The 27,914-nt window shown below is 50.1% G+C and overlaps 1 protein-coding gene across 6 annotated transcripts in view; it reads left to right on the forward strand.

Moving 5' to 3' along the window:
- CTIF (cap binding complex dependent translation initiation factor) overlaps positions 1–27,914 on the forward strand; it is a 297,353-nt gene that overhangs the window by 245,236 nt on the left and 24,203 nt on the right. For 5 of the 6 annotated variants that reach the window (XM_019815242.3, XM_045042243.1, XM_006938888.5 and 2 more), the window contains one exon: positions 11,707–11,862. The exons of the other annotated variant lie outside the window; for it this stretch is intronic. In XM_019815242.3, the coding sequence (XP_019670801.1) occupies positions 11,707–11,862 (156 nt within the window). The remainder of the gene's footprint in view (positions 1–11,706; positions 11,863–27,914) is intronic. 6 annotated transcript variants of the gene reach the window in all.

Below are 27,914 nucleotides of genomic sequence, written 5' to 3' on the forward strand. Positions count from 1 at the left end.
TCCCGTTAGCCAGTGGAGGCCGCGTGCTGGTTTGGGAGGGTTTCTGTCACTCCCAGCTGAGATCACTACCCAACAGCGCACAGCAGAGTGAAGCAGTGGAGAGTGAGAGTGACCAGGGCTTTGGCATCATGTGGGTGGATGTCTGGTCCGCGGGCCAGGCAAGTCAGGGATACTCAGTGAGAAGTCCCGCCTGGAGTGGGAAAGGACATGCCCAGAGCCAAGGAGCAGTGCAGGGCCCAGCAGATATCAGAACTCCAGGCAAGCAGCCAGTCGTGGGGGGAAAGGCTGCAGCCCTGTGCTCACACTGGCCTCCGGGCCACCTTCTCCCTCCAGACAAGATGGGGAGCCACAGCAGACTCAGGCCCGAGCCTGAGTGACCTATGGGTCAGAGTCTCACTGTTCCAGAGCTGAGGTACTACTGAGTGAATCCCCAGTGCCAGGCCTCAGCGCCTAACAAGACCGAGTCAAGACTAGCAGCAGTGGCCACAGTGTGGCCGTGATGGCCAGCTGTGGGTGCAGCCTGGTGAGCATGCCTCTCGGCCGGGGCTGCACCCACAGCCTGCCAGAAGGATTGGGGGCAGCCAGGTCCGGGGCCAGCTTTGGTGGACAGAATGACTCAGGATGCGATGACCAAGAGGTCTCTCCGCCACTTGTTAAACACCTACTGTGCGCCAGATACACCGCACGCGTCACTCTTTGAAGCCAAGAAGGCCTCTCTGACCCAGTCGGAGGGACGCCAAGCCCTGGGTGATCCTTCCATGATGCTGCCCCAAGTGGGTGTCTGAGAGGCAGGGTGTGTGGGCTGCCGGAGGAAGCCCGGCCAAGACAAAGATGCCTACCAGATAGCCCTTCCTCCCTTCTCCTCCCCTGACCCTGGCGCTGTGCTGGAGGCATGCCCACCCAGCCTCAGCCCATTCTCCTTACCGACCCGGCCCGGCCATGTGTCCTGATGCCTGGCCCCCAGCGCCATTCCGCCCTGCCCGGAGCCCAGGGATCCGCTGTTCAATCACAGAAGGTGGGCCTGTTTTTACAGCCATCACTTCTTCTGGTACGGAGCCACTGAAACCAACCTGAGGTGGCTTAATTTCCCTGAATCCCTTTTCATAAGGTTGCAGAGGGGTCGCGTGGAGCCCGGAGGCCCCAGCCCAGAAAAGGTACAGGAAATGGCACATCCAGGATTCTCTAGAGTCTCAGGCCACGGGAGATTGATCTAGCTAGGCTCTAGTTTCCTCTCCGGACCAGCTCTGGGCTTGGGAATTCCCCTGCCTCTGGGGGGACTGCTACTTTAGAGAGGGAGTCGGCAGCAGGGGCGCCTCCCTGAGTGGCTGACACTGAAGCAGAAGCCTGAAGGAAGTGAAAGCCTGCGCCGAATAAAAATAGAGCACCTCCTAGTCGAAAATGACTTTTCGTCTTTCCAATATAAAGAATTCCATCAAATACTCTCTTTGAGCCCTCCAGCCAGTGGCCGAGGAGAAGGGCTGAGACCCACTCACTGCCACTGGCTGTCACCAGCTCCTCAATGCCTGTCCCTCCCACGTCTCATCCCAGCCTCTCCAGGAAAAAGAAACTTCCTGCCAGAAGTAAGTAAGAGTGCACTTTCTCCTCCCCGCTGGGGAGATGGCAGCCCCAGCCACCTCTCTGCCCAGAAACAAACCGGAGTCACTGGGGGTGGAGAGTGTGCATGGGCACATTTCCCCGGGTCGTTTGTTTTCAAAGAAGGAGAAGGGAATGATGGTGAGTTTGCAGGGAGCGGTGGGGCTGCCCGTGGACTTCAGGAAGTGTCCGAATACACTGTGATCCTTATGCCTTACCCCTCCCCTCGCTCAGGACGGCATCTCCCCAGTGCCGTGGCTGCCTGGGGGCGGGGGCGTCTCCCCCCTGTGCCTGTACGCAGCTGTTTTTGGCTTGACCACAGGACTCTATCATGCCAGAGTTCATGTGGTTATCCAGAGCGGGGAAGAATTTCCCAGAATGCCTTGAGAAACCTGAGACACTGAATGGCTTTCAGGGCTTATTGATGTGGCCGGTGCAGGAAATAGCAGTACGTCAATAAATAGTTTTAGGCAGGAAACAGGGCTTAAATGGTAGCCTTAAAGTTTGGGGAAAGGCACTAGGGGTTGCTGGGAGGGAGCCTGCCGGGCAGATGAGAACCTGGAGCCAAATACCAGACTTTGAAATGGCTGCCACCAATCTGAGGCCCCTTGCTGGTTCTGGATGCAAGAGGCCGATGTTGAAGGCAGAGCTGAGACCCAGGGGACGGCCGATTTCGGTTGGCAGAAAAGAGCTCCTTGTTTCAGAGGAAAAGCCGGCAGCCGACAACATGTGTGCCCAGAGAAGACACGCAGCTGGGTTTCGGTGGCCTCTGAGCTGGGCATGTTCGCAACGCATTTCCCCACCCTTCCAGTGAGAGTCAATGCTAGCTTGTAGAACGCTGTCCTCGTCAAAAAAATCAAGGGAAAGGGTCACAACCTGCCAATTTCTTCCTAAGGAACTGCTTTTCTGATTATAAAACAAAATGTTCACAGAAAAATAGAAACATTCAGGAAGCAATAAAAAGTAAAAAACAAAGGTCATCCATAAATCCACTATTGAGAAACAACGACTGTTACACCTTGGATATTTCTCATCTTTTTCCTTTCAAAGAAAATTTCACGGGGGCGCCTGGGTGGCTCAGTCAGTTGAGCATCTGACGCTTGATTTCGGCTCAGGTCATGATCTTCACAGTTCGTGGGTTCGAGCCCAGCATCGGGCTCCACGCTGACGGCACTGAGCCGGCTCTCTCTTCCTCTCTCTCTCTCTCTCTGCCCCTCCCCCTACTCACACTCTCTCTCTCTTTCTCCCTCTCTCAAAATAAATAAAAATGTTTTTAAAAAATTTGTGGATGCGATTACATGCAATTACATGCAATTATGCTTTCGGTTTTTTCACTTAGCGTTATATAGCCATTTTCCCGTGGTGTTATAAACTTCTCATAAACATAATGTTTAATGGGTGCAAGGATTATCGCTTACTTAATCATTCTCCTATTGTTGGATACTTAGGTTGTTGAATTTTTGTGCTCGTTAAGCAAGTGCAATCACTAAATCAAACAATAAGAACACTTTGAAGGCTTGTTTTAAGATCTTTTTAGGAACGTATAACCAATTTACACGGCACGCATATGAATGTCTATCTCACCGCATCCTCACCAGCGCCGACCATCACCGGTTTTTAATTTATTAATATAGAAGGTAGAAAAAAATGATATTTCCATTAATTTGATTGCTACTGAGGCTTAATTAATTTGTTTCTATTTATTTATCAGCAATTTATGTTTTCATATGTGAATTATCCTTTAATGGCCTTTTCCCATTCGTCCATGAGGGATTTAGTACTTGTATTACAAATTTGATCAAGGTGTTTATAGACTGACTGTTGCCCTGTGTCACATTTATTACAGACTTTTTTCCCAGACTATTAATTGCCTTCTAAGCGTGTTTGTAATATTTTGATGCATTCCTTTGTTGTGTTAATGTGGAAAGCCCTTCTCCATCCAGAAATTTTATTCTCGATCTAATTTTCTTCAAATTCATGTGGTTTGTCTCTCTCTCTTTTTTTTTTTTTTTTTCTTGAAGGTTTACCTCTTTATTCCATCTGGTATTCATTTTAGGGCCCAGTGTGAAGGGAGACTCTAAAGTATTATCCCCCCCAACTCCCAACAGTACAGCTGTACCTGTACTGTTGCCTGAGTGACTAATGCCCCCTTTGCCACTGATTTGTGGTCCTCTGGGGACCGTGTGATAAATCCTTATGGATACCAAATCTGTTTCTAGGCTATGTGATCTAACTATCCATTCTTACTTATGTCAGTTCCACACCCTTTCGAATTAAAGCTTTAGGATAGGTGAAAAACCGTATGACTCTTTGCAATTTTGATTGTTCTAATTTTAGCTTTTCTCCTGTACTCTTTCAAATTACTTTTAGGATTATTTTTTTAAGCCCTTTTCCCTCCAAAGAGTTCCCATTGGAACGTGGAGTACAAACCGAAGTTACGCTTGTGAATTATTTCACAGGGAATCACCATCTTTATAATGCTCTCTACCCATTAAGGAATATTGTGTGTTTCTTCATTTGTGGAAGACTGTCCGGAATCTCTCAGTTTGGTTTTGCAATTTTCTTCATAGAAATTTTGCACATTTCTAAATAATGTTGGTTAAGTATTTTTGTTGCTTTAAAAAAAGGAGCTTTTGTGCACTAAAATATCCCACTGGTTAATCTTATTTTAAAAAGCTTTTGATTTTTGTTTATTAATTTTGGGTCTAAATACTCTTATTAATTAATTAGTGGCTAAACTGTCTTCTTAATTCGAATCTTTATTAGAGGGTTCTCCTGGGTTTTTCATACGCGTAACCACATCAAATCATTTTATCTCCTTCCAAGGGTCATGGACGTTGCTGCAATTTTTTAATTAGGCCTATTGATGTAATATATTATGTTGATAGATTTCCTAATACTAAATCGTCCTTGCCTTTCCGGCATAAAATCTACTTGGTTATAACGATCTATTGACTAGCATTTCATTTAGGACTTTCACATCAACTCACATCGGAGAGATAAGCCCATAGACTTGCTTGCTTGTAATATACTATCATGAGATTTGGGTAATAGGAAACTGGAAAAACTTATCTTTTTATGTTCTAGATCAGTCAACATAGCAGAGCAGCTATCTAATTTTTTGAAAATTTGAATCAACTTACCTATAAAAATCATAAGTTTAGAGACCTCCAAATTCAGAATTTTTCATTTTATTTTAGGATTTTTATCTTTTCTGACTTTTTTATTGATTTTTTTTAAGTAAAGTGTGGTTATATTTATTTTTTTTAACATCGCCTGTTTTATCATTTTCCCCCAAATCATCAACACAGCGTTGTAAATAGCTTTTATTACATTTTTATCTACTATATATCTTTTTTAATATTTTGATTGTATTTCTGCTTTATTTCTGTTTCTTCTTTCTTGATTTTACATAATTTCCTTTCTCTGTTTTCTAATTAATTAGTTTGGGGCTTTATCGCTATTATGTCCTTTCATATATTTCCTTAGTTACTAGAGCCTTGTTAATAAAAGCTTATTTACTTTGAGAGAGACAGAGAGAGGTGGGAGAGGAGGGGCAGAGAGAGAGAGAGAGAGAGAGAGAATCCCAAGCAGGCTCCATGCTTCAGCACAGAGCCCAACGTGGCGTTTGATCCCATAAACCATGAGGTCATGACCTGAGCCAAAGTCAAGAGTCAGACAGCTTAACCGACTGGGCCATCCAGGAGCCTCCTCCACATGTGTGATTTCGAATTTAATAACATATTTCACCCAGTATATCCAAAATTTCAACATGTAGTTGATATTTTTTAAATATGAGACATTTACATTCTTTGATACTAAGTCTTTAACAACTCCTCTCTATTTTACACTTACAGCACATCTCAGTTTGTATGACCACATTTCAAGCACTCAGTAGTCCTGTGTCACGAGTGGCTACCATACTGGACAGAATAGGTTTGGATGATGTATTTGCTTCCTCTTTTTAATAGCCCAAATAGTTAAGACTATAAACTCACCTTTCATTATAGCTTTGACCCCATCCCGCAAGTGTTTATAACTCTCTATTTCCTAATCTATTATCATATATTTGATGATCTCTTCATTCCATCTTTCTTTAGGAGACTATTTTTAAACACCCAAGTAGGGGCGCCTGGGTGGCGCAGTCGGTTAAGCGTCCGACTTCAGCCAGGTCACGATCTCGCGGTCCGTGAGTTCGAGCCCCGCGTCAGGCTCTGGGCTGATGGCTCAGAGCCTGGAGCCTGTTTCTGATTCTGTCCCCCTCTCTCTCTGCCCCTCCCCCGTTCATGCTCTGTCTCTCTCTGTCCCAAAAATAAATAAACGTTGAAAAAAAAAAAATTTAAACACCCAAGTAATTGGCTGTTCTTTTATCGCTCTTAATGCTTGGCCCAAATAGAATTTCTGTGCTTGGAAATTTGTAGTGAATCACAACTTACATGAGGCTAGTTTCCCTTTAGTCTTATTAATTACATTATTGAAACCATTTAAGTGATTGAATTTTGTCCATTAGCCGTGGAATACTAGTGGTTTCGTTTCCAAATACTGTTCTTCTTTTTTTTCTTATGTTTCAAGAGATTTTGTTCTATATATTTGAGTCGATGCTATGTAGTATATAATCTTTCTTGTTATCTATTATGAATGTAATTATACATATATATATATATATAACCTTTTTTATTTTACTTAACTATTGTTATCTTGAAAACTACTTTGATTTTACTAGTGTTTTCATTTTATTTTTATTTTCCCACCATTATTTTTACCCATCCATTTATTTTATATATCCTGTTTTCAGTGTGGCCAATGGTTACTAGTGTTTACTTTTAATATTTGCAAAGTCATAGTTTAACTTCTATTTCTATGTTTACCGTACTTAAGGAAAACACAATAGCTGGTGAATCCTTCGGGTCTAAATTATGAAATGTGTATGCCTTACAGTCTTCTGTTCCTTTCTACCAGTATTTATCAGTCTTCAGTAATTTAATCTTAGATTATTAAATCACTACTACTATAAGATTCTTATTCAGATTTCATTTAAAGATTAAATAGCTTCTCTTTCAAGGACTGTTTCCGGCTTTTGATTCTATCTTACAACCAAAGTTATAATTACTTATTTTAACTTCATCAGTCTGTCTCCCTCGTTTCAGTTTTCACTTCTGGTCCTGCTATACTCTGATTTCCTCAAGCTGAGTCTAAATTTTGTTGGCCGGGCATGCTCTTAAGAAAGCTTTTGCATTTTTAAATTATTTTTCACTGCGGCAACAGAAAACACCACATAAGTAAAATTTACCATCTCGACCGGTTCTATGTGTGCAATTCCATCACGTTAGCTATGGTCACATTGTTGTGCAACCAGTCTCCACAACTTTTTCATCTTACGGAACTGAAACTCTAACCCATCAAGCAATTCTCCGGTCCCCTCTCTCCCCAGCCACCAGCAACCACCATTCTGTTTTCTGTTTCTGTGATTTCGACTTCTCCAGTTACCTGTGGAGGAGGAATCATACGGTATTTGTCATTTTGTGGCTTGCATATTTCAGTTAGCATAATGTCCTCCAGGTTCACCTGTGTTGTAGCACGTGTCAGAATTTCCTTCCTTATTAAGCATGTAGGTAGGACTTTGAAGAACATTTACTTAGGTAAGACGCGTTTCTCCTGCTTTTGCTCGGCGCTCTGTGTGTTCTTTTCCCCCTCAAACAAACGAAGGTGTTGCCTCGGTGTCTCTGAGTTTTAACATCAAATACAGAAGTGTAAGGCCAACCACATTTTTGTTCCTTTGTAAGAAACCTAGGGCTGTTCCCCGCCCCCCCCCCCCGCGCCCCGATCAAAGCTGTTTTTAGAATTTTTCTCTTTCTTGAAATTAAAAAAGAAAATTCTCCTGCTAAGTATCAATGGTGGGGCTCCGGAACGCCGTGCGCCCCTTCCACCCGAAGAGTGTATTCTTTGACTTGTGGTTTTCAACTCAAAGTGTTTCGCTCTGCTCTCTGCATCCCATCTATTCTGGGATCCTTTTTGAAAACCTCTGTAATTCATAGGTTAGACATCCGTCCACTCAGTCTTCTCCCTTTTCATTTCCTTTTCATCCCTCTTCAGCTTTCTAGTTATTTTCCAAGTTTGTCTTATGTACGACTTTTTCTGCAGAACCCATTCCGTCCTTTGTTGCCTTCGGCTCGCGTCCCCATGTTGCCACCGTGTTCCTCATTCCCATTCGGTTCCCCCCCCGCCCCGAACGCCGGCTCCCATCTTAACACTTCCTCTCAGCTTGGGGCTTTTAGCGAGTCATGGTCCCTACTTGTGACACCCCTCCACCTGTCACAGAACCCATGCTATTGCCCTTCGGGACCTAAAAGCCCACCATGGTTTGTACTGGAATTTTTAACTTTATTTATTCTTGGCACCTTGTTTTCATTTTCAAAGCCATGCATTACCATTAGGCCTTCAGGGTGGCGAGCCCCTGTTCTGCGGTGCAGGCTTTTCCCATAGAGGGCAGATTGCTTTTCTCTTCCCTTACCCTTGAATGACAGAGGCTCAGTTTGGTTCTGGGGTTAGCCATATGGATCATCCTTGGAATTCTCGATGTCTGCTGTGGCAGCGGTCGAGTCTTCCTCTCTGTGGGTGGTTTCATGTGCACACCCCAAGTGTGATTTCCAGTATTTAGCAGGTGTTCAGATTCCTAGTGCGTTTTGCCAGCCCCAAACAGAGTCCTCTCTTGGGGCCACTGATTACCAGGAGGAAACTGAGTCAAGCTGTAGTTCTTTGATCAGATGTGATCGGTTTTTTAAACTCTGGCTTCTGGTATGCACAGCCCCAAGCCTTTTCCTGACTGAGAGCGCTTTGCCTGATAGTATCGCGCCTCTGAGGACACAGGGTGCCTTCGGCCCCTGAATCCCTAGTGACCAGGGCAAGAGCAGTGCTGGTAGGAGCTGCCCTGGTGCGCGGGACGGGGTGCGAAAGCAGCCACAGACTGCCTACCAGTCAGGGGCCGACGGGGAAGGGCTGAAGGCCAAGCTGCCTGCCCATCTACCCCTTGACTTTGGTCTTCTGGGGAGGAGGCTAAGCTGCTCTGGGCAACAAGAGCTTCTTCATGACAGCACTTTAGTTAGTGGCGTCAACCTCCCGAGTCTGGTGAGGAGTCTGTTGGTGAACTGTTATCTTCCTTCTCAGTGTTGTCGTGGGGATTTCTTCTTCTACGTCCGCCTGCACAGGCATTTTTCTGGGAGATGGGGAAAGGATAACTCAGGCACTGATAGAGGGCCCCAACTTGACTCCCAGGTCGGCACTTTATAAAGGCCGGGAGTTGTGGTTCTCAGCCACGGTTGCACAACGGAATCACCTGGAGGCTTTCACGGATTACCGGGGTCCTGGCCCCACCGTGGCCAACGACACAAACCTCTCTGCAGCGGAGCCCAAACATCTGTAGCTTCCAGGCTCCTCCAGGTGACTCCAGCGTGCAACCAAGGCTGAGAGCCTTCAGGCCGGTATTTCGAGAGCAATGGTAGGGCGGAGGTTCTTACTCAGATTCCAATGCTAAGTGACCTCGATCCAGTCTTTTAACCTCTTTGAGCCTTAGTCTCTCCCCTTCGAACATTGAAACACTAATGTCTGCCTCTGCTCTGACCACACAAGGATATAGTGGTGGTGGGCAAAGTCATGTATTCATTCACAGGTACCTAAAACACCACCAGGCCGCCCCTCTGGGCTCCCTGCTCTCAGTGCAGGGCCCACTTCGGATCCTCTGTCCCCGTCTCTCTCTCTCCCTCTCTCTCTCTGCCCTTCCCCACTTGCACTCTCTCTCCCTCTCTGTCTCTCAAAAATATACAAACATTTACGGACATGTGGGTAGCTCAGTCAATTAAGCGTCCGACTTCAGCTCAGGTCATGATCTCATCGTTTGTGCGTTCGAGCCCCGCGTGGGGCTCTGTGCCGACAGCTCAGAGCCTGGAGCCTGCTTCAGACTTTATCTCCCTCTCTCTCTGCCCCTCCCCCTCTGTCTCTCCCTCTCTCTCTCTCTCTCTCTCAAAAATAAACACTGAAAACTTTTAAAATAAAAATAAAAAGGAAGAGGAAGAAAAGCTTGTCCAGAGCGGGCAGATCTGGGTTCAAATCCCAGCTCTGCCACGGGCAAACTTCTCTAACCTCCGTTTCACCATCTATAAAATGGGGCAATAATAGGACCTACCTCATGGGGTCCTTGTGATGATCGAATACGAACAGGGTACTTGGCTCAGTGTCCGGTGCACGGGCAGTGGCTGCTGTCGCTATTGTTTGGAACACACACACGCTTTAAACTGGTCAAACTGTGAAATTATAAGCCGTGAGCCAGGCTCATCAGAAGCAGAAACCGGAGTGACGTCTCTTGGAGATCTTCTCACCCAGCCCGAATTTGCCAGCCAAGGAGGCTGCGGCCCCGTCTGCCCTTCTAGGCTTCTAGATGGCACTTCCGTCACGCACAAGGCGCAGACGTGAACCACGTCTTCTGTGAGATTCTGGCAGCCAGGAGAGTGTGTGGCCGAAATGAGCAAGGGGGCGGGTACTGGGCGGTGGGAACGGCCTGCCGCCCATTCTACAGCGTGCGCCGTCCCGTGTCCGTTGCTCTTGGTGGCACAGTCACCCAGATCCAGAATCTTGGTGTCACCTTTGAGTCTTCCTTTTCCATCAGCCCTGCAATCCATCGCTTTGTGACTCCTTATCTTGACAATGTGCCAATCCGGTATCGGACAGCTATTGCGGCTCGACAGACACCCACAGAAATCCTAACGGCACACCTTACTGTCTTGTCTTATGTGCCTCCGAGTTGGCTGGGGGTCACCTGATTTCGTCTAGACTTGGGTGGGGCCCTGCTTCGCGGGTCTCTCATCTTCCCTTTGGGACCATCAGCCCGGCCCCCGGATGGCCTTCCCATGACAATGAGAGAAGCATGGGAGAGTAAACATCAGGCCATTTAAGGCCTGGGATCAGAACCGGCGCCCTGTCACTTCTGCTTATTCTGTTGGCCAAAGCAAGTCATATGGCCGAACCCAAAGACAAGGGGCAGGGGAGATATATTTCTGAATATAATCTAACCTACCACAGAGTCTCGTCTCAAAAATGCCAGGGAGTTCAGGTTTCACGCAGCCTGCGCTTTTGCGGTGGCCTCCGTCTGGTCTCCATATCCACGCCATATTAACCTTGTAAGGAGCATAGATATGACCGTGGCCTTTCGTGACGCACACACCCCAAAACCTCCTCTGCCAACCATCACACAGAATGCAGCTCCCGGGCTGGTTTCAGTTGTCCGTACTCTAGCCCCACCCTCTTTCTCAGGCCTGCCTCCTGTTTTGTCCTCTCTATGCCACCCATGCCGGACCCAGGCTGGGTTATACCTCCCTGTTTCCCAAACACCCATGTTACCCGCCCTACATCGTTTTTCTCCCCACCAGACGCACCCCACCCCTGTCGGAATCCTAGCTTTTTCGTGGCCTTGATTTCCAATTGGAAGCGATAACTTCTGCCTCGGAGCTCCCAAAGACCTTTCATCTAGAATGACCCCCCTGTCCCCAGTGGCTTTAATACCTTAATTCTTGTATCACAGTTATGAGTGAACATGTCATTTCCTAGTCCTTAAAACGGAGCCTGGCCCACAATGGGGCGATACTATTTTTAAGGAAGATAAATGAGTGCCTCTAATCTTGCTACTTGCCCTAGGCAGGCAGGGGCTGTAGCTGTCTCTAGCCCAGTGCCGGAGCCCTGAGGGGCCTCAGTCACTAATGGCTGACGTGCAGGACAATATTCTGGTTACCCTCCCTCAGGTGGGGGGCATGCTTTGGAGGTTAACCAGAGGGGGTGGAATGGGCGAGGCGATGACTCTGGGAGAGGTGTCATCTCGCCTTCATCTCACTCCCCCACCTCGCCATTGGGGTCAGCGAGGCAAGGCTGACGGGCCCCCGATCTGGAAACCGAGGAAGAGGCGCTGTGGACGCAGGTCGGGGTGGCTCTGGAGTCCCCAGCAGTCACCCTCCAGCCACTGAAAGCATGGGGTTGACCAGTTGCCTCGGACTAGCCCTTAGCCGGTAGGCGCTACGGCTGAGCGGGTTGACCTTGGCGAGGCTGACCCGGTCTCTTGTGCCTCCGCAGAAGGACTTCACGGTGCGGGAGGAGCTGCAGCAGCAAGACGTGGAGCGCTGGCTTGGCTTCATCACCTTCCTGTGCGAGGTGTTCGGCACCATGCGCAGCAGCACGGGCGAGCCCTTCCGCGTGCTCGTCTGCCCCATCTACACCTGCCTCAGGGAGGTAAGCGACCGGCGCCGACAACGTCACCTTGGAATGTCTGTAAGCAAAACCCGGATGCCCGGGGAGAGCTACGGGCCGGTACCACTTACCGTGCGATCAATCGCTTGGTAAAGAGAAACGTAAGTCCCCGGGCTTCTGTTTATGAAAGCCAGGCTGTAATTTACTCGGTTTGTATAAAGGGCAAGAGCCGTCCAAAGGGAAGTATTGTTAACTCAGACCTCACAATCTAGAACGCTGCCTGCAGGGAGGAGGCCTCCAGGAAGTATGAACTGAATGAGTAGATCTTTGGTCTGGATTGGTTTGCCGTTGAATTATTTGCTTCTAAATTTCACCTAAAAAAAAGAAATAGACAAGAATTGCCGAGAAGCTTTTGAGAAGCAAGAGGTCAGGGGTGGCCTTGCCCTACCAGGTACAGGTCAGGGGCGGCCTGCCCTGCCACTGCAGAAGGTCACCCTGGCTACGCCCGGGGGCCGGAATTGGAAGGGACAAACACAGAAGCCGGGAGCGCCTTACGGGGCCGTTGGTGTCGTCTGGTGACAGGGTGGTGGCTCGGAACCCAGCCGTGACGGTGTGGAGGGGGACTGTATTCCAGTTATGTTTTTGAGTTGGAACCGACGGGACCTGCTGACGTGAGATTTCGGGGAAAGGAGGAAGGGACGTGGGCTCCCGGTTCATCGGCCTGGTGGCGCCATTTTCTGGGATGGGAAGGCCTGGAAGAAAAACACAGTGGGGATGAAAACCAGGAGTCGTTTTCTTCTGTTTGGGTGACCTCGTAGTCACCAGGGAGCTGTCCCGCGGTTGCTCAGATAGAAGTGTCTGGAGATCAGGAAGCCATCGGGATCCCTGGGGACATGGACTTGAGCGTCGTGTAAAGTGACAGTGTGCACCTGGTGCTCCAGGCGGGGGACCAGATGGGGTGACCCACGGAGTAGGGGTAGATGGAGGAGTGGCCAGGAGGCGGGAAGGCCAGCCAGGAGGGCGCGGGTCAGAGGAGGCTCCAGGAGGGCTGAGAATCATCCCACCGGGAGCTGGTGCCAACCCGTCACATGTGCTGCCCCCTCCCACTCCCAGCAGCGGCCCTGGGACCTAGGGAGGAGCAGCCTCGGGAGCGGCGGAGGGGGGTCAATCCGACCAGCCAGAGAAGCGGCCGGGGTTTAGCAACAAGGAGGTCAGGGGCCCGTGGTGTCAGTGGGGCGAGCACGGACGCCACGTGAGGCCACGCTGCGGAGTCAGTGGAGGTGAGGACGTGCGTGCGGACAAGTCTTTGGAGAAGTGTTTCTGTGAAAGGCAACAGGGAAAGAGGAACCTGTCACCTAGAGGGGAGGGGTGGCGTCAAGGGACATTTTTTGTGTTTTTGAAAGGAAGAAGATAATAGAGCAGTGTAAGAGAAGGGAAGGGGTATTTGTGAATGTCTTGGAAGCATCCACTTCTAGGGAGCAGGGTGCTCGCCCCAGGCGGTGCAGATGCTGGCTAGAGCAGAGCACGCGCACCTCTCCCGGGCACCTTGGAAACCCGTCAGTCTCGTAGCCAGACATACTTCTTAACGAACGCGCCTGGTTTCAGAGTTCTTTCTCAGAATCAGAAAACGGCCTCTTCCAACCGTGTGTCGTTCTCAAAGCGTCGCAAACTTGAACGCAGCACCACGAGAGGCCATAGCTTTGCATCTGCCCTCCCTCGGGGGTGGCTGGAAGGCGGCCCTCTTGGAAGCAGGATGGCCTCTTGGGGTCCTCCCACCCCTGCCTGAGTTGCCCTGTGCCCCTGGCAGCCCAGCTCAAGGCAGGGAGCAGCGCTGTTCGAGGGCAGTGACCTGGATTGCCCCGACACGTTCCCTCTGCGTGATCTGGGCACCTCCTGGTGTTGCCATCACCTGATTCCCCGAGCAGCAGGAGGCAGGGCTACAGCCGAGCGCCGGCCCTGGCTGCCAGGACGCTTCTAACACCGCCTGAGGTAGCGAGAACTTTCGGGTGTGAGATCCGGAAGGTGGCAGGAGATGTGCGCAGAAACCGAGGAGCTTCCCCTAATGCACGCTTGTTGGGTACATGAAACCTTTCAGGACGGTGTCACAAACCCAAAAGTGCCTGCCACGCTCACGGTAAACTTGAAGAGTAAATAGTTCATCTGTGGCTTTCACCGTTTTGTGAAAAGAGGAAACCGGAGCCCCGTGCTCCAAGCCGTCTGCTCGGGGCCCACAGTGAGGTGGTTCAAGAGCACCAGGCCGGGGCTCAAATCCCGCCTCTGCCGGTTTTCGGCCGTTCCATCTCAGGAGAGAGCTCACCTGCCCTGAGCCTTGGCTCCTGACCTGTAGAGCGGGATCGTGCTGCTGGCCCTGAAGGGGTTTAGGGAGAAAGACACGGTGTGGAGTGGGTGCTAAGAGCACCAGGGCAAGTAGGTCAGGGTGTGGAAGGAAATGCCCAAGGGACTTGTTCTTAGGCACGGTGGCTTTCAGAGAGCTGGGTGTCCTCCAGGCTGACTTAGGACTGGGCACGTGCCCAATCTTAAAGGGGCACAGAGGCTGAGAGCCCTGCCCAGAGGGACACAGAGCCAGTCAATGCCAGGGCTGCCTGGAGCTTCTCACCGACCAATCTAGGGCTCTTTCCAATAAATAGAGAACTTAGCTTCCCTAAAACAGGGCCTTAAGAAAAGATGGGGGCATGAAGGGGGGCCCTGTGCCTTTGCCAGCTCCCTGGAGATAGACACGTGAATTCGCAGAATCTGTTGCTGCCCCCCCTACCTTATCTGTCACACACACACACTCATACCTAGGCCTGACTGACATTCCCAAAGCAGGTTGGGCCAGCTCTAAGAAGTTTCTAGAAGCCAAAGCCACTGCTGCTGCCTCTCTCTCCGTGGAAGAGCTTAGGGTATTCCCCTGAGGCCATGCAGATGGCCGACCCCAAATCTACTGGGCCCACCCCTACCCTGGGGCCTCCCAATTCCCAGAACCACCCCAGGCCCACATTGCCGGCTGCCCACTAGACACATCCAGGTCATGCCTCAAGCCCCTCCAACAAGATGTGGCCAGAGCTAGGGGCGCCTGGGTGGCGTAGTCGGTTAAGCGTCCGACTTCAGCCAGGTCACGATCTCGCAGTCCGCGAGTTCGAGCCCCGCGTCGGGCTCTGGGCTGATGGCTCAGAACCTGGAGCCTGTTTCCGATTCTGTGTCTCCCTCTCTCTCTGCCCCTCCCCCGTTCATGCTCTATCTCTCTCTGTCCCAAAAATAAATAAACGTTGAAAAAAAAAAAAAAAAAAAAAAAAAGATGTGGCCAGAGCTCTTCCCCAGGGCCTTCCTGCACAGTCCAGGTCCTGGTGTGGGCCCAGACCCTTACTTCCTGCCCCCTCGCAGCCAGGCAGCAGCCCCAGAACTCACCCGGTTGCCTTTTCTTATAGTCATGGGCCACCCATTGTATCCCCTGCTTCTGCACACCTCCATGGCTTCTCCTCCTCCCCTTTCCTCTAGCTCCTTAATAAAACACAGACCCATGGGCCATCTTGGTGTGAAAAGTCTCATTTAGCCCAAACCTAAGAGGAAGAAAATCATCACAGCCCTACCACAACCTTGGGGTCCTCAGCTCACAGAGGCCACCTTCGCTGGACCCGGGGCTCACTGACCCCCATGCCCCTTTAAGATTGAGTGTGCGCTTGGCCCCAAAGCCCCTTCAGACTGGAGGCCACCGAGGGCTCTGAGAGGCACCCTGCCCTGGAGGGAGTCCCTGGGCCTTTCCTTGCACACTCTGACCTAGTTGAATTAACTGTTCTCTCAGTTACTCAAGCTTGAGACCTTGGACTCCATCCCTGGAGTCTCTCTCTTCGTGGCCATAACACCTTTTCCCAGGCCCAGCCCAAGTCCCGTCTTCTGGGAAGTCCCCACCCCCACCCCCAGCAGAGCTGGGGACAGGGACAGCTCCCAAGAACGAGGCATTGCACTCCATCCTTGAGGCTCCAGCCTTTCCGTGGTGCCTTGTTAGTATTTTAGTATTGGGTAATTTAGTATTTAATTTATTTAGCAATGTAGTATTTAGTCATGATAACAGCACAGTGAAAGGCATTGGTCCCAAGCACATGATGCATTCTTTTCTCTTTTACCTCTGAAGATTATCATCCCCGGTTGCTAGAGAACAGAGAGGTCAGGCAGCTTGCTCCGGGCCCCACAGCAGAGTCTGCTTTGGAATCCAGGTCTGACTGCTGGAGCCTCTCTCTGCTCTTGACATTCTGCTCCTGCCTCATGAAGCACCTTTCTCTCTCCTCGGTCCCTAGCCCAGCGCCTGCTACACGGCGGAAGCCAAATAGGCCATCGTGGAATTGATTCCGCTTTTGCCATAAATAACATGCGCCGATCAGATCTCTCTTTGAGGGATGGAGAAGAATCATGTTCAGTGAGCACTTTTCATTGTCTAAGCGCAAATGGCTGTGCCAAGGTGGTTTTCAAAGTGATTGAAGAGTATAATGGGTGCCTAGAAGGTGCAGGAACCTCCTTGCCCTCCTGTTTACTGCTCACGTTTGCTTCGTGAGCTCTTTTTTTATTTGTTTTTTTAACATTTTTTTAAAGTAATCTCTACACCCAGCGTGGGGCTCACACTTAAAACCCCAAGATCAAGAGTCACATGCTCTACCGACTGAACCGGCCAGGTGCCCCTCTTTTTTAAATGTTTTTAATGTTAATGAAATGTTATTGTCATAAGAACACTTAATATGTAGCCTACCCTCTGAACAGATTCTCAAGTATACATTACAGTTATTGTTAACCTCTAGGTACAATGCCACGCAGCAGATCTCTAGAATCTATCCGTCTGGCATAACAGAAATTTTGTGCGTGGCGATTAGCAGCTCACACTCCCTTCTGCTCCCAGCCTCTGGCTTCCACCATTCTATTCTTTGCTTCTACAAGTTTGACTATGTTAAATACCCTGTGCAAGTAGAAATATGCAGTATTTGTCCTTCTGTGACTGGCTTGTTTCACTTAGCATAATGTCTTCCGGGTTCATCCAGGCTGCCCCATACTGCCGAATTTCCTTCTTTTATAAAGTGGAATAATACAGTGGACTCTTGAACAACGTGGGTTTGGACCCTGGGGGTCCACTTACATCCAGAGTTTTTACAGTACAGCTCTGTACATGTATTTTCTCTTTCTTAGGATTTTCTTAGTAATAGTTTCTCTCTTCCGGCTTACTTTATCGTACGAATACAGTGTATAATGCCTATAACATACAAAATATGCATTAATTGACTTTATGTTATTGGCAAGGCTTCTGGTCGACAGTAGGCTATTAGTTAAGTTTGGGGGTGTCAAAAATTATATGTGGATTTTCGATTGCACAGGGGGTCAGTGCCACTAACCCCTGCGTTCAAGGCTCAACTGTATTCCATTGTATGGGTATACCACATTCTTAAATCTGCTCATCTGTTAATGGACATGTAGGTCGTTCCGACATCTTGGCTACCACAGTGAGCACAGGAGCGCTAATGTCTCTTCGAGATCTTGATTTCAGTTCTTTTAGATCAATACTCAGAGTGGAATTGTGGATAATATGGTCGTTCTATTTTTAGCTTCTTGTTTAACTGTGTCTTTCAGAATAGCTATTTCTCTAACACTTGTCTTTTTTTTTTAATAGTAATAATAGCCCTCCTCACAGATGTGAAGCAGTGTTGATTTGCATTTCCCTGCTAATTAGTGACATTGAGCACCTTTTCATATGCCTGTTGGCCATTTGTATGTCTTCTTTGGAAAAATGTCCATTCAAGCTCATTTTTTTCAATCCAGGTATTATATATTATATATTTTGAAAATTAACCCATTCAGATATGTGGTTTGCAAATATTTTCTCCTATTCTGTAAGTTGCTTTTCACTGTTGTGTGTGGTGTGTGTGTGTGTGTGTGTGCGTGCGTGTGTTTCTGCGCAGAAACTTTTTCATTTGATGTAGTCCCAGTTGTTTGTTTTTGCTTTTGTGCTTCTAATGTCCTATCCATGAAATCACTGCCAAGACCAATGTCATGAAGCTTTTCCCCTATGGTTTCTTTGACAAGTGACAGTTTCAGGTCTGAAGTTTTAATACATTTGAAGTTATTTGTGTGTGTGTGTGTGTGTGGTGTAAGAGTCCAATTTCATTCTTTGGCATGTGGATATCCAGTTTTCCCAGCACCATTTGTTGAAGAGACTATCCTTTCCCCATTGTGTGTTCCTGGTACTTTGCGGAAGGTCAGTCGACCACATATGCAGGGATTTATTTCTGGACTCTCAGTTCTGTCCCATTGGTCTATACGTATGTTTTAATTACCATAGCTTTGGAATATATTCTGAAATTTGGATGTGTAGTGCTTCCTGACACGTTCGTTTTCAAACTGTATCAAGACTGTTTTGGCTATGTGAATCTTTTGTGGTTCTATATGAATTGTAGAATTGTCTGTTCTATTACTTTAAAAAAGGCGCCTGTAATTTTGATAGGGATTGCATTGAATATGTAGGTCACTTTGGGTGGTCTGGACATTTTAACAATGTTACATCTTCCACGCCAAGATCAGGAACAAGACAAGGGTGTCCACTCTTAACGCTCCTGCTTAACATAGTATTAGAAGTCCTAGCCACAGCAACTAGGCAAGAAAAAAGAAATAGAAAACATCCAAATTGAAAAGAAGAAGCAAAATTGTCTCCATGCGCAGATAGCATGATCTTGTATATAGAAAACCCTAAAGATTCTAAAAAAAAAAGAAGAAGAAAGAAAGAAAGAAACAAAGAAAGAAAGAAAGAAAGAAGAAAACCCTAAAGACTCTACCAAAAAATTTAAAAAAGGTTAAAACTAATAAATGAACTCAGTAAAGTTGCCAGGCACAAAATCAATATACAAAAATCAACTGCATTTCTCGACACTGTGATAACAAACTACCTGAAAAGGAAATGAGGAAAACAGTTCACTTTACAGTAGCATGAGAAAGAGTAACATACTTGGGAATAAACTTAACTAAGGAAGTAAAAGACTTACCCACTGAAAACTGAAAAATGTTAATGAATGAAATCAAAGAAGGCCCAAAGAAACGGTAAGGCATCCCTCGAGCTGTTTTCCAAGAGCGTTCTAAGGACCCCTTCATCCTGCTGAGGCCCTCAGCCAAACTGTGACTGCCAGGGCCCCACACAGGAGGGTATAATTAGTGTTTGTGGCCTGAGCTAAGGGTGTCGTCATCTCCCATCTCAGCTGGAGCCAACGTGCCAACCATTTAATTGGGGGGGGGCGGGGGGGGGGGCAGGGAGGGTCCTCTCCTCACACCCTTTTCCTGACCCTACAACACTCTTGGCTCGCTCCACTCTGCTGTCGCCTCTATGACCCAATGGTGATCTTGTCAAACTGTTCCGAGATACCATTGAAGGCTTCTCCCTGGGCACCTTGCTTCAAAAGCTTCATCAAAAATTCCTCTGGCAGGGAATGCTGGGGTGGCTTTTAACCCCTTACTTCTGTTTCCTTTGAGCAAACTTTCCCCATGTACTAGGGGCCTGCTTCTGCCCACTCCCTCTCGGCCTTTCTGTCTCCATTCCGATCCCCCAGCCCATCTCTACCTGTGACTCCCAGCCTCCTGCGCTCTTCTGAGTCTGGCAGCCATAGCCAGAGGTCAGGAGTGGAGGAAAGGAGAAAGGGAGGGGGTTGCCCTGTGCCAGGAATCTCTCATGCCTCCGCACCTCCCTCTGACCCCCTCCCTATGGTTGGCTCCCTTGCTCTCCTTCCCTCCAGGCCCCAGAAACCCCATCCGCCCCTCCCTGCCTTTTCCAGAGGAAGGGCAGGGAGGGGGCAGGTGCCTCTGAGGGGTGTCTCCGACGGGCACACACCCCACCCTCAAGGATGCAACCGGTTGGGCTCCTGGAAGGGACCGGCAGGCACAGGCTGGGGAGGAGAACACAGAGGGCAGCAAGTCCAGCTTCTCAGGAAATGAAATTGCCCCATGCAACAATGAGAGAGCCACTTTTTCAACTTTTTGCGTGAGCGTGCATTCAATTGCTCACATTGTTTTGGCTCCAGGGGAAATCTGACCTCGGAAAAGGGTGAGATGAAGTGGGTGTGGGTGGAGATCCTCTGCTATTTCACAGGGCTAAGAGAGTCGAGCAGAACATTCTTCGGAGGTACCTTTCCAGTGGGACTGTTCCTCCCTTCCCAAGAGCAGGAGATGGGGCCTCATTCAGCTACCCAGCTGGGGCCGGGGCAGGGCCCCCTATGGCCAGAAGAGGCCAAGGTCCACTGTGCCCAGGATGCCGATGGACCCTAAGGGGAGCGGAGATCTGAAATTATTCTCCATGCGACCCGGGACTCTTGACCCTGCTGCACCTTGGGGAGCTTTTAAAAACTTACAAATTTTTCAGACCGCCCCTCCAACCCCACTTCAGCCAAGTAAATCAAACGTCCTGGGGATGAGGTTTGAGCGGGGGAAGAAAAAAAAAAAAAGATTTCATCCCTCTATGTGATTCCAGCGTGCAGCCAAGGTTAAGAGACACCAGTCGCTGCATCTTAGGTGCAGTTAGTGAGCAGCCATTGGCAGCCAGAGAGCACTGTGGGAAGAGCGCCGCCGGAAGAGCCAGAGAGACCTGAGTTTGAATCCCAGCCCTGCCATTCCTAGCCTGTGGGGCTTTCACCTAATTCTTTAATTTGTTTTATGTTTATTTTATTTTTGAGAGAGAGAGAGAGAGAGCACATGCACGAGTGGGGGAGCGGGAGAGAGGGAGGGAGACACCAAGATCCTGTCAGCACAGAACCCCACGCGGGGCTCGAACTCATGAACCGTGAGAGCATGACCTGAGCCCGAGACGGCGCTCAACTAACTGAGCCACCCAGGTGCCCCTCACCTAATTCTTTAATGTTTCCGAACCTCAACTTTCTATCTGTAACATGGGACTATGGGACTAACACCCACCCTGCAGGTTTAAGGCGTCGAATACAAGCAAGTAATGCACGACAGCCCCTTGGTGAGCTGCACTGTCGTGTACCACTGTTGAAAGCAAACCGTGTTCCAAGCGTTGGTCCAGAGAAGTATCACATCACAGACCGCCCCGGAACGCACTGTCCAAGTCTCCTAACTGGGCACCCGCGCCCCCCCCACAATCGAACACAGCCCCCCTTTCCTGGAGAGCCTCACATGAGCCCTCTGAGGCTCCAGCCGCTGTCCCCACCACAGCTCCACCGAGGGTCCCTTGCATTTCTCCTCCCGGAGCCCCATCTCCCTCCTCCTCCTGCCTGACATCTTGCCCACCTTCAAGGCCGGGTTCACTTCCCGCCATGTCCCCGCCCTGCCCTGAGTTATTCCTCCTGTAACATCCTGGGCAATGCGTGTCTACACAGGGCGGCCTACGCGTGTTCTCCGGACACGTTCTTTGTCAGGTGGTTGTATGAATGCCTCGTGAGCTCTTCTGGGTTGCTTGTAAATCATTTCAGTCTCTCGTTGGTACCTGCGGATTAAGTTGGGTCTCGCCTAGTTCTGTAACCCCAAGTACGTTTTGCTCGGGACTCTCCGCTCCTTCGGGAAGCGGTGATTTGGTTTGAGACGATGCTACTTTTCTCTTCTGCACTGCAGAGTTTCCTAGTGGTACTGGAAGGAGGGAGTATAAGTTGTGAAGTGATCGTCCTCCAAAGGGCTGACGACCCGCTCGGTGACCGAATCCACAAAAATGAAGCAGCCATGAACACTGATGACGGGTTGCGCAAATAAATGCAAGGGCAGGGGGGACCTTAGAGGTGTGGGCAGCTGCTGGGGGCAAAGGGGAGGGGAAGCCAGGGCTTTAGGACAGGTATTGGCGAGAAAGGAGAGAGGCCCCCCAGGAAGAAAAGTGAACAGAGGCACGGAGGCCGGAATAAATGCGGCCCGTCTGTGTCAGCGCGGTAAAGATGGGTCTGATGGGTGAGTCCTGGGCCCGCGCTGGCTCCCGGGACACGCCAGGGGATACTGAAAACCTCCAAAAGTTTTGAAGCCAGAGAGCAACACTATGGGAGGCACAAAAGAGAGTTTATTTGCTCATTCAAAAAACGCTGAGAAAAACGCTCCTTCCTTATTGAACTGAAAGGTCTCCTACACACACGTGCAGATAGAAATAAGCTGAAATAGCAAAGTCAAATAAACCTGGGCTCTTCCTAGCCAGAGGGCCTCAAGGGTAACTCTGTGCACAATGCAGTGCTCAAAATGAGGTGAGGTGGGACGCAGGACGGTGGGCGCCCAGACGCAGACGAGACCGGGAGATCTGGCGAGGGCACCTCAGCAAAGAACAATCCTCAACCCCTTGCGTCTTTAATTTCTTGCTGTAACCCTCGATCAAAAAGACTAAGCAGGAAGTGACAGGCTGGAAGGAAGCTTGAAAATTCAGGAGTACCCTCCTCCGTGAACAGTTTATTCCAGCCCTAATCTTAGGCACAGACCCTGCCTGGAATGTTCCTCTGAGAATGTAGCCTTCCTGGGGCAGGTACACAGCCCCTGGGCACTGGTTTAGCTGCAGAGCTCCTCCAGGTCCAACAGCTGCTGCTATGAATACCCCAGCTTAAGCAACCATTCCTGTAACCTCTGCCGAAATAACTCCCACAGTTTTGTCCCCTCCAAAGCTGTCGCCCCCCCCCCCCGCTCCAGTTGGCGGCCGAGGCACTCCTGGTGTGATGCCCCTGACCTGCTCCAAGCCCCCACCACATACCCACAGGCTGGCATGCCTCCCCTGAAGCTGGGGATCCTGGCCCCCAGCGAGATAAAACCCAGTCTCCCCCCTCCCTACCACCACTCCCAGACCCCTCCCCAGCCCCCACCCTCTAACTGTTCTACTTCCTTAGCCAGGCTCTGCAACTGAAATGTGAAATTTGAAGCCAGTGTTCCCCTTAGCAACCATGGTAACACAGGATCTGATAGAGAGCCTGGAGTTATAAAAATACCAGCTTCCACCAGACACTGGTTTCCAAAGGGAAACCAGTCTCCACGCCAGAACCGTTTTTAAACGGTCTAAAAACTCAAGAGACTTCCAAACCCATCTCAGCGTGGCTTCAGGAAGACATCTCTTCAATTCCCTTTTGGAAGGCGGTGGTGTTGCAAGCTTTGGGTATTTTCTCCAAAATATGCAGCTCCTGTCTTAGAACGGGCTAGCCTTACACATACAAGGTGGGAGCCGTTTTTAATAAACATCAGATCTTCGGCATCCTTGAAGGGCGACGTTGAATCGCTGCCAGCCCTTCCGGTTCCCTCCCAGGGAGTCAGCGCCACCAAACCTCCTAATTACACAAGGGGACGGATTTGGTCTTATCTCCTCTTCGCCGAAAACAGTTTTAATTAACGTGACCGTTTTTCTAGCAGGAATTCCACGTTTAAGGCCTCGGGTAGGGAGGTAAGACGCCTCCCCACCCGCGGACGCCCCCTCGGGCCAGCCCTGGGCCGCGGGGCTGAACCCCCACTCCCGCTCTCCGCGCCGCCTGCAGGGGGCGCCTGGCCTTGCGGGCTGGGGAGCGGGGCCGCTCCCCGCGGCCGCCCCCGCCTCCAGACCCGCCTCCGCGGCCCCGCCCCTCCGCGCTCACCTCCTCCTCCCTCTTATCTCCTGGGGCCATGCCTGTAATTCTGAAAAATATTCTAACTCAGTAATTAATGTCTGAACTTCAAGAGGCCCCTGCTTTCTGCAGAGGCGCACAGGAGGCAGGCGGGGACCTGGAGGGGCTGAAGGCCTTGGTGGGGAGGGGCGGGGGTGCGCACTTTTTCTAAACTGGAGAGTGGACCGTGGAGGGTGGATACATTGTTTCTGGCTGGAGTTGTGTGTACAGGATACGCACGCATCTGCACCTATCCACGTGCCTCTGTCTACATTTTTAAATCCGCTGGCCTTTGTTGTTTTGTTTGTTGTTGTTGTTGTTGTTTTTTAAGTAAGATGCCTTCCTCCCACCCTCCCCTCCCACCCCCAGTGGCGACTTCCAGGTAAGTGGCCCCTTGAATCCTGGCCTCCTGGATGCCCGCCACCGCCCCCACCCGCTGCCCCGCTCCAGTGTCTCCCCGTGGTTTGCACAGCCCAGCCCTGCCCAGACTTCATTCCAGGTACCCTGTACCAGGCAATAGGAGCGCGAAGTGCTGGGCTGGCTGCTTGAGCTGGGGCGTGAATATGACGTGGTCCCTCCCCTCGCAGAACTGCTGTCTGCTAGAGAGAAGGGGAAAAGGGAAGCACCCAGTCCTGGAAGCTGGTGCACAGATCACATGCAACTCCCCCTAGGACCCACGCCGATCTTCCTTAACCTGCTCCAGCTCTCAGGCCCATCTGATGATACCCCACTGGCTGCTGTCCCCACCTCAGATGTAAATAATGTGTGAGCAGCACTTGTACATTTGGGCCAGATGCTGTTAGGAACTACCTTTTCTCTTTCCTAGAATCCCTTGGTGGCTCCATGATCACCGCCGCCAGCAATGATCAGTAGCAGCTTACAGGTGGCCTGGGCCAGGCCCTAAAAGAAGAAACCTCCAGGGTTCCCCTTCCTTGTAACTGGCAAAGAAGGGTGCTGGCGAAGGAGGTGGACTTCAGAGCCAGACAAATTCGTGCATCGTATAGTCTCGGGTCCTTGGTTCCTTGTTGGGATGCAGATTAAATGGGGTTTAGTAGATTTGCCAATTACGAGTGGACTTCCTCCCTTCCCTGTGGGAGGTCACACAAAATAAAGACATGAAAAACAAAAGACATGAAATAATGGGATCAGTCAGCAGCATATTTGTATCATATAAATGAAGTGCTTCTTAATAAGCAAAACTGTGAAGGAACACAGTAAAATAAGTCTCAGGGCCTTTGCCCTTGCCTTTCCTTCTGGGAGAATGCCCTTCTTCCCGGCACCCTTCCAGGTCTCAGCCGGTCCGTCCTGGGTAGACCCTCGCTCACCACCCTCACACCCCTGCAGCCTGCTTTCTTCTCCATAGCCTTTACCAGGATCTGGCTCCACCTTAGAGTTTTCTGTGTGAATCTGTTTTCTCTCTCCCCGACTAGCATGGAAATGGAAGCTTTCTAAAGGCAAGGAATGTGTCTGTTCTCTTCACAGCTGTATCCCCGGGGACTAGAACAGTGCCCAGCACAGAGTAGGTGCTCGGTCGATACTGGTTGAATAAATTAATGAAATAGAATGTCTAGACTGAGCAAAGCAGGAGACAGATTACCTTCTGTCCAGATAACCCTTCTAGAGTTAATCTGGACAGATCTCTCAGGGGAAATAAATCCAGAAGCCTTGAAGAGGCAAGGTGAGCTGGCAGCGTGGGGCTGGCTGGTAGCCGTTCCTGGAGAGGAGGTCAGAGTGGGAGAGGAAGAGAAACGCTCGCCCCAAATCAGACTCAGAGGAAGCAATCTGTGCTTACAATATGAGCGAATGGGCAGAAACTACTGTCAGCCGGTGAAGCTGCCTGCATTCTGTCCCTACGCTTTGCTCTGCTCTAATTAAGTGGTCGTTTCTCGACTTCAGTCTGCCAGGCCTCATGTGAGATTGAATTAGTGTGTCCCAGGTCAGAATCCCACGAGCCACAATCCTGAGAAGTCAGGGTGGGCTCGTAGCTCGGCTTCACGGATCGATAGTTGTGGGGAAAGGGTGATGGAGGGGCATTGAGTGAGCACCTATGAGCACGGGGGATACGGGGGGGGGGGGTGCAGGCAGAGTAGCAGGGCCTCCGTCCCCCGCCTCCCCCTTGGGGAGGAAAAGGAGTAAGGAGGATGGATGCGCAGGGCTCAGGAGACTTCGGTGAGGGTCGGGAAGAAGATGAGAACACAGCATGTGGGGGGTGGGAAGGACACCCTCAGTCACAGATGTCGAGGACAATGGCAGCCTTAGTTAGCCCTAAACAGTCCCAACACAATCGCAACTAGGCAGCGACACGTCCAGTACAATATAATGTGAGCCACTGTGCCCTTGCACGTTTGCTAGTAACTGCATTTTAAAGCAAGCAGCTGGGGGGGTGCCTGGGTGGCTCAGTCGGTTGGGCGACTGACTTCGGCTCAGGTCATGATCTTGCAGTCCGTGAGTTCGAGCCCCGCATCGGGCTCTGTGCTGACAGCTCAGAGCCTGGAGCCTGTTTCAGATTCTGTGTCTCCCTCTCTCTGACCCTCCCCCGTTCATGCTCTGTCTCTCTCTGTCTCAAAAATAAATAAACATTAAAAAAAAATTTTTTTTTAATAAATAAGTAAAGCAAGCAACTGGTGAAATTAATATCTTTTATGTTATCCAGTATATCCAAAGAATGGCTGCTTCAACATCTAATCAATATTAAAAAGTATCCATGAGATTTTTTTTTTTAATACATTTTTCTTGTTTGTACTAAGTCTGAAATCCACTGTGTGCTTTACACTTAAAGCACCTCTCAGTTCGGAGGAGGCACATTTCAAGACGGCATGTGGCTGGTAGCTACTGTAGGGGACAGCACAGGTCTGGGGGCTAGCTTCTAGAATCCTCAGGCTTTGGGGAACCATTCTGGATTCCTAAACAATCTAGATGCCCCTCGAGTCTCAGAGTATTTTTTTCTCGCCTCTCCCTCTGAGCACTCAGAAGCAAAGGAAAACGTTGGGAGCTAAAACCTAAATCGACCAGCCAGGGTGCTAGCGTTGGGTGGTTGGCTGGGGCTCCCTGGTAGGATCTGCAGAGGCAATCCTTTTGACCCCAGAATGAAGGTGAGGAGAGGGAAAGGAGGGGGAAGAAAGGGTAAGAGAGGGGGAAAAAAAAAAAGCATAGAGCGGGGGACTCAAGGGCAGGGGGGTGGCAGGGGCAGCTGACTGTGAGACAAGGCTACAAGCAGAATCCCCGGGGGGGGGGGGGGAGGGGGGGGTCAGCCCTGGGAGGAGGGGCAGCTACCGGCTCCTTCTCACAATGGCCCAGTACGTGGAAGACACAATTAACTTATTCTTGCATCGCATTGCCCTTTTGATTACACTGTTCTCAAGACTTCCATTTCTGTAATTAAGACCTTGTCCCTTACTCAGAGGTATTGGAACATAAAAGTATTTGCTGAATCTGGTTTCCCAGGGTTAAAAGCCAGACTTAGGAAATGCAAACACACTTGTGGAAATGCAAACACACATTCACTAACTAATTATCCCATAATTAAGGCCGAAGCCCTGCTTAAAACAATTAGCTCTGGGAATTGAACAGTAGGTATAACCCCACTTTTTGCTAATTGTTCTTCCCCAACAGACTGGATATGGCCAGTCCTGGGGCCTTGGTGGGGGGGGGGGGGGGTGGCGGGCGGGAGGAGGGAGGGACAGTAGGGAACGAAGTAGCCCGTTGCTTTTGGTCTGGACTGGACCGCGCTCTGCTTGGTTTGGAAATGTTAGTCAGAGAAGAGTTTGAGGTGTGGAGAACAGCAAGGAGGATGTGGTTTGGGCAAGGTGAGTCGAGCGGCTGCCCCAGGCTTGGACACGGGCCATGGGAAGTCTCAGAAGCTACTGCTGGCCACACTGAGGTGGTTTGCCTGGCTGGAGCTGAGGGCGTGGGCCAAGGATTAGCTGACTGGAAAGCAATTAGATGAGGTGGGGCTGGCTGGGAAAATACCTGGAATCCCAGGGCCAGAGTTGAGACTTGCTCGGGTAATGCCCCAGGCGGGAGGCCTTGTGGGCTCTGGGGACTGGAGGTACCCACCCTCGGGGGTGGCTACCAGGATCCCCGCTGGGCCACAAGCCTTTCTGGCCTCTTGCTGACGGGGAGGAATGGGTTCTAGAGGGTGGGAAGTCGAGAGGGGCTGATTACCAAGGCCTCTAGATGCCTCCCCCACCTCAGCGTGTCTGCCCCCTCCCTCCACCCCTCCTCAGACTCCCAGGACTTTCCTGAGGCCGGCCTGGTGCCATCAGGTAACCTCCCCCTTTCCTAGGTAGGAGGGATATGTGTGTAGGGTTCCAGGGACTTTCACATTTTGAAAGAAGAGCTTGGAAGAGAAAAATGGATGCCCCCAAAGGGGGGCGGGGGGGAAGCAGCAGCAGTTCTGGGTTTCGTAGAGGTCGAGGAGATAACTGACCCCCCCAGTGAACCCTCTGTCCCCAGAAAATCCCACATACATTAAAGCTTGCGGACGATCCCTGAAGTCTCTCCTCGGGGGGCTTCTCGTTAAGAGCCCCTGTT

Source organism: Felis catus, chromosome D3 (genome assembly GCF_018350175.1).
Source record: "Felis catus isolate Fca126 chromosome D3, F.catus_Fca126_mat1.0, whole genome shotgun sequence".
Lineage (NCBI taxonomy): Eukaryota > Metazoa > Chordata > Mammalia > Carnivora > Felidae > Felis > Felis catus.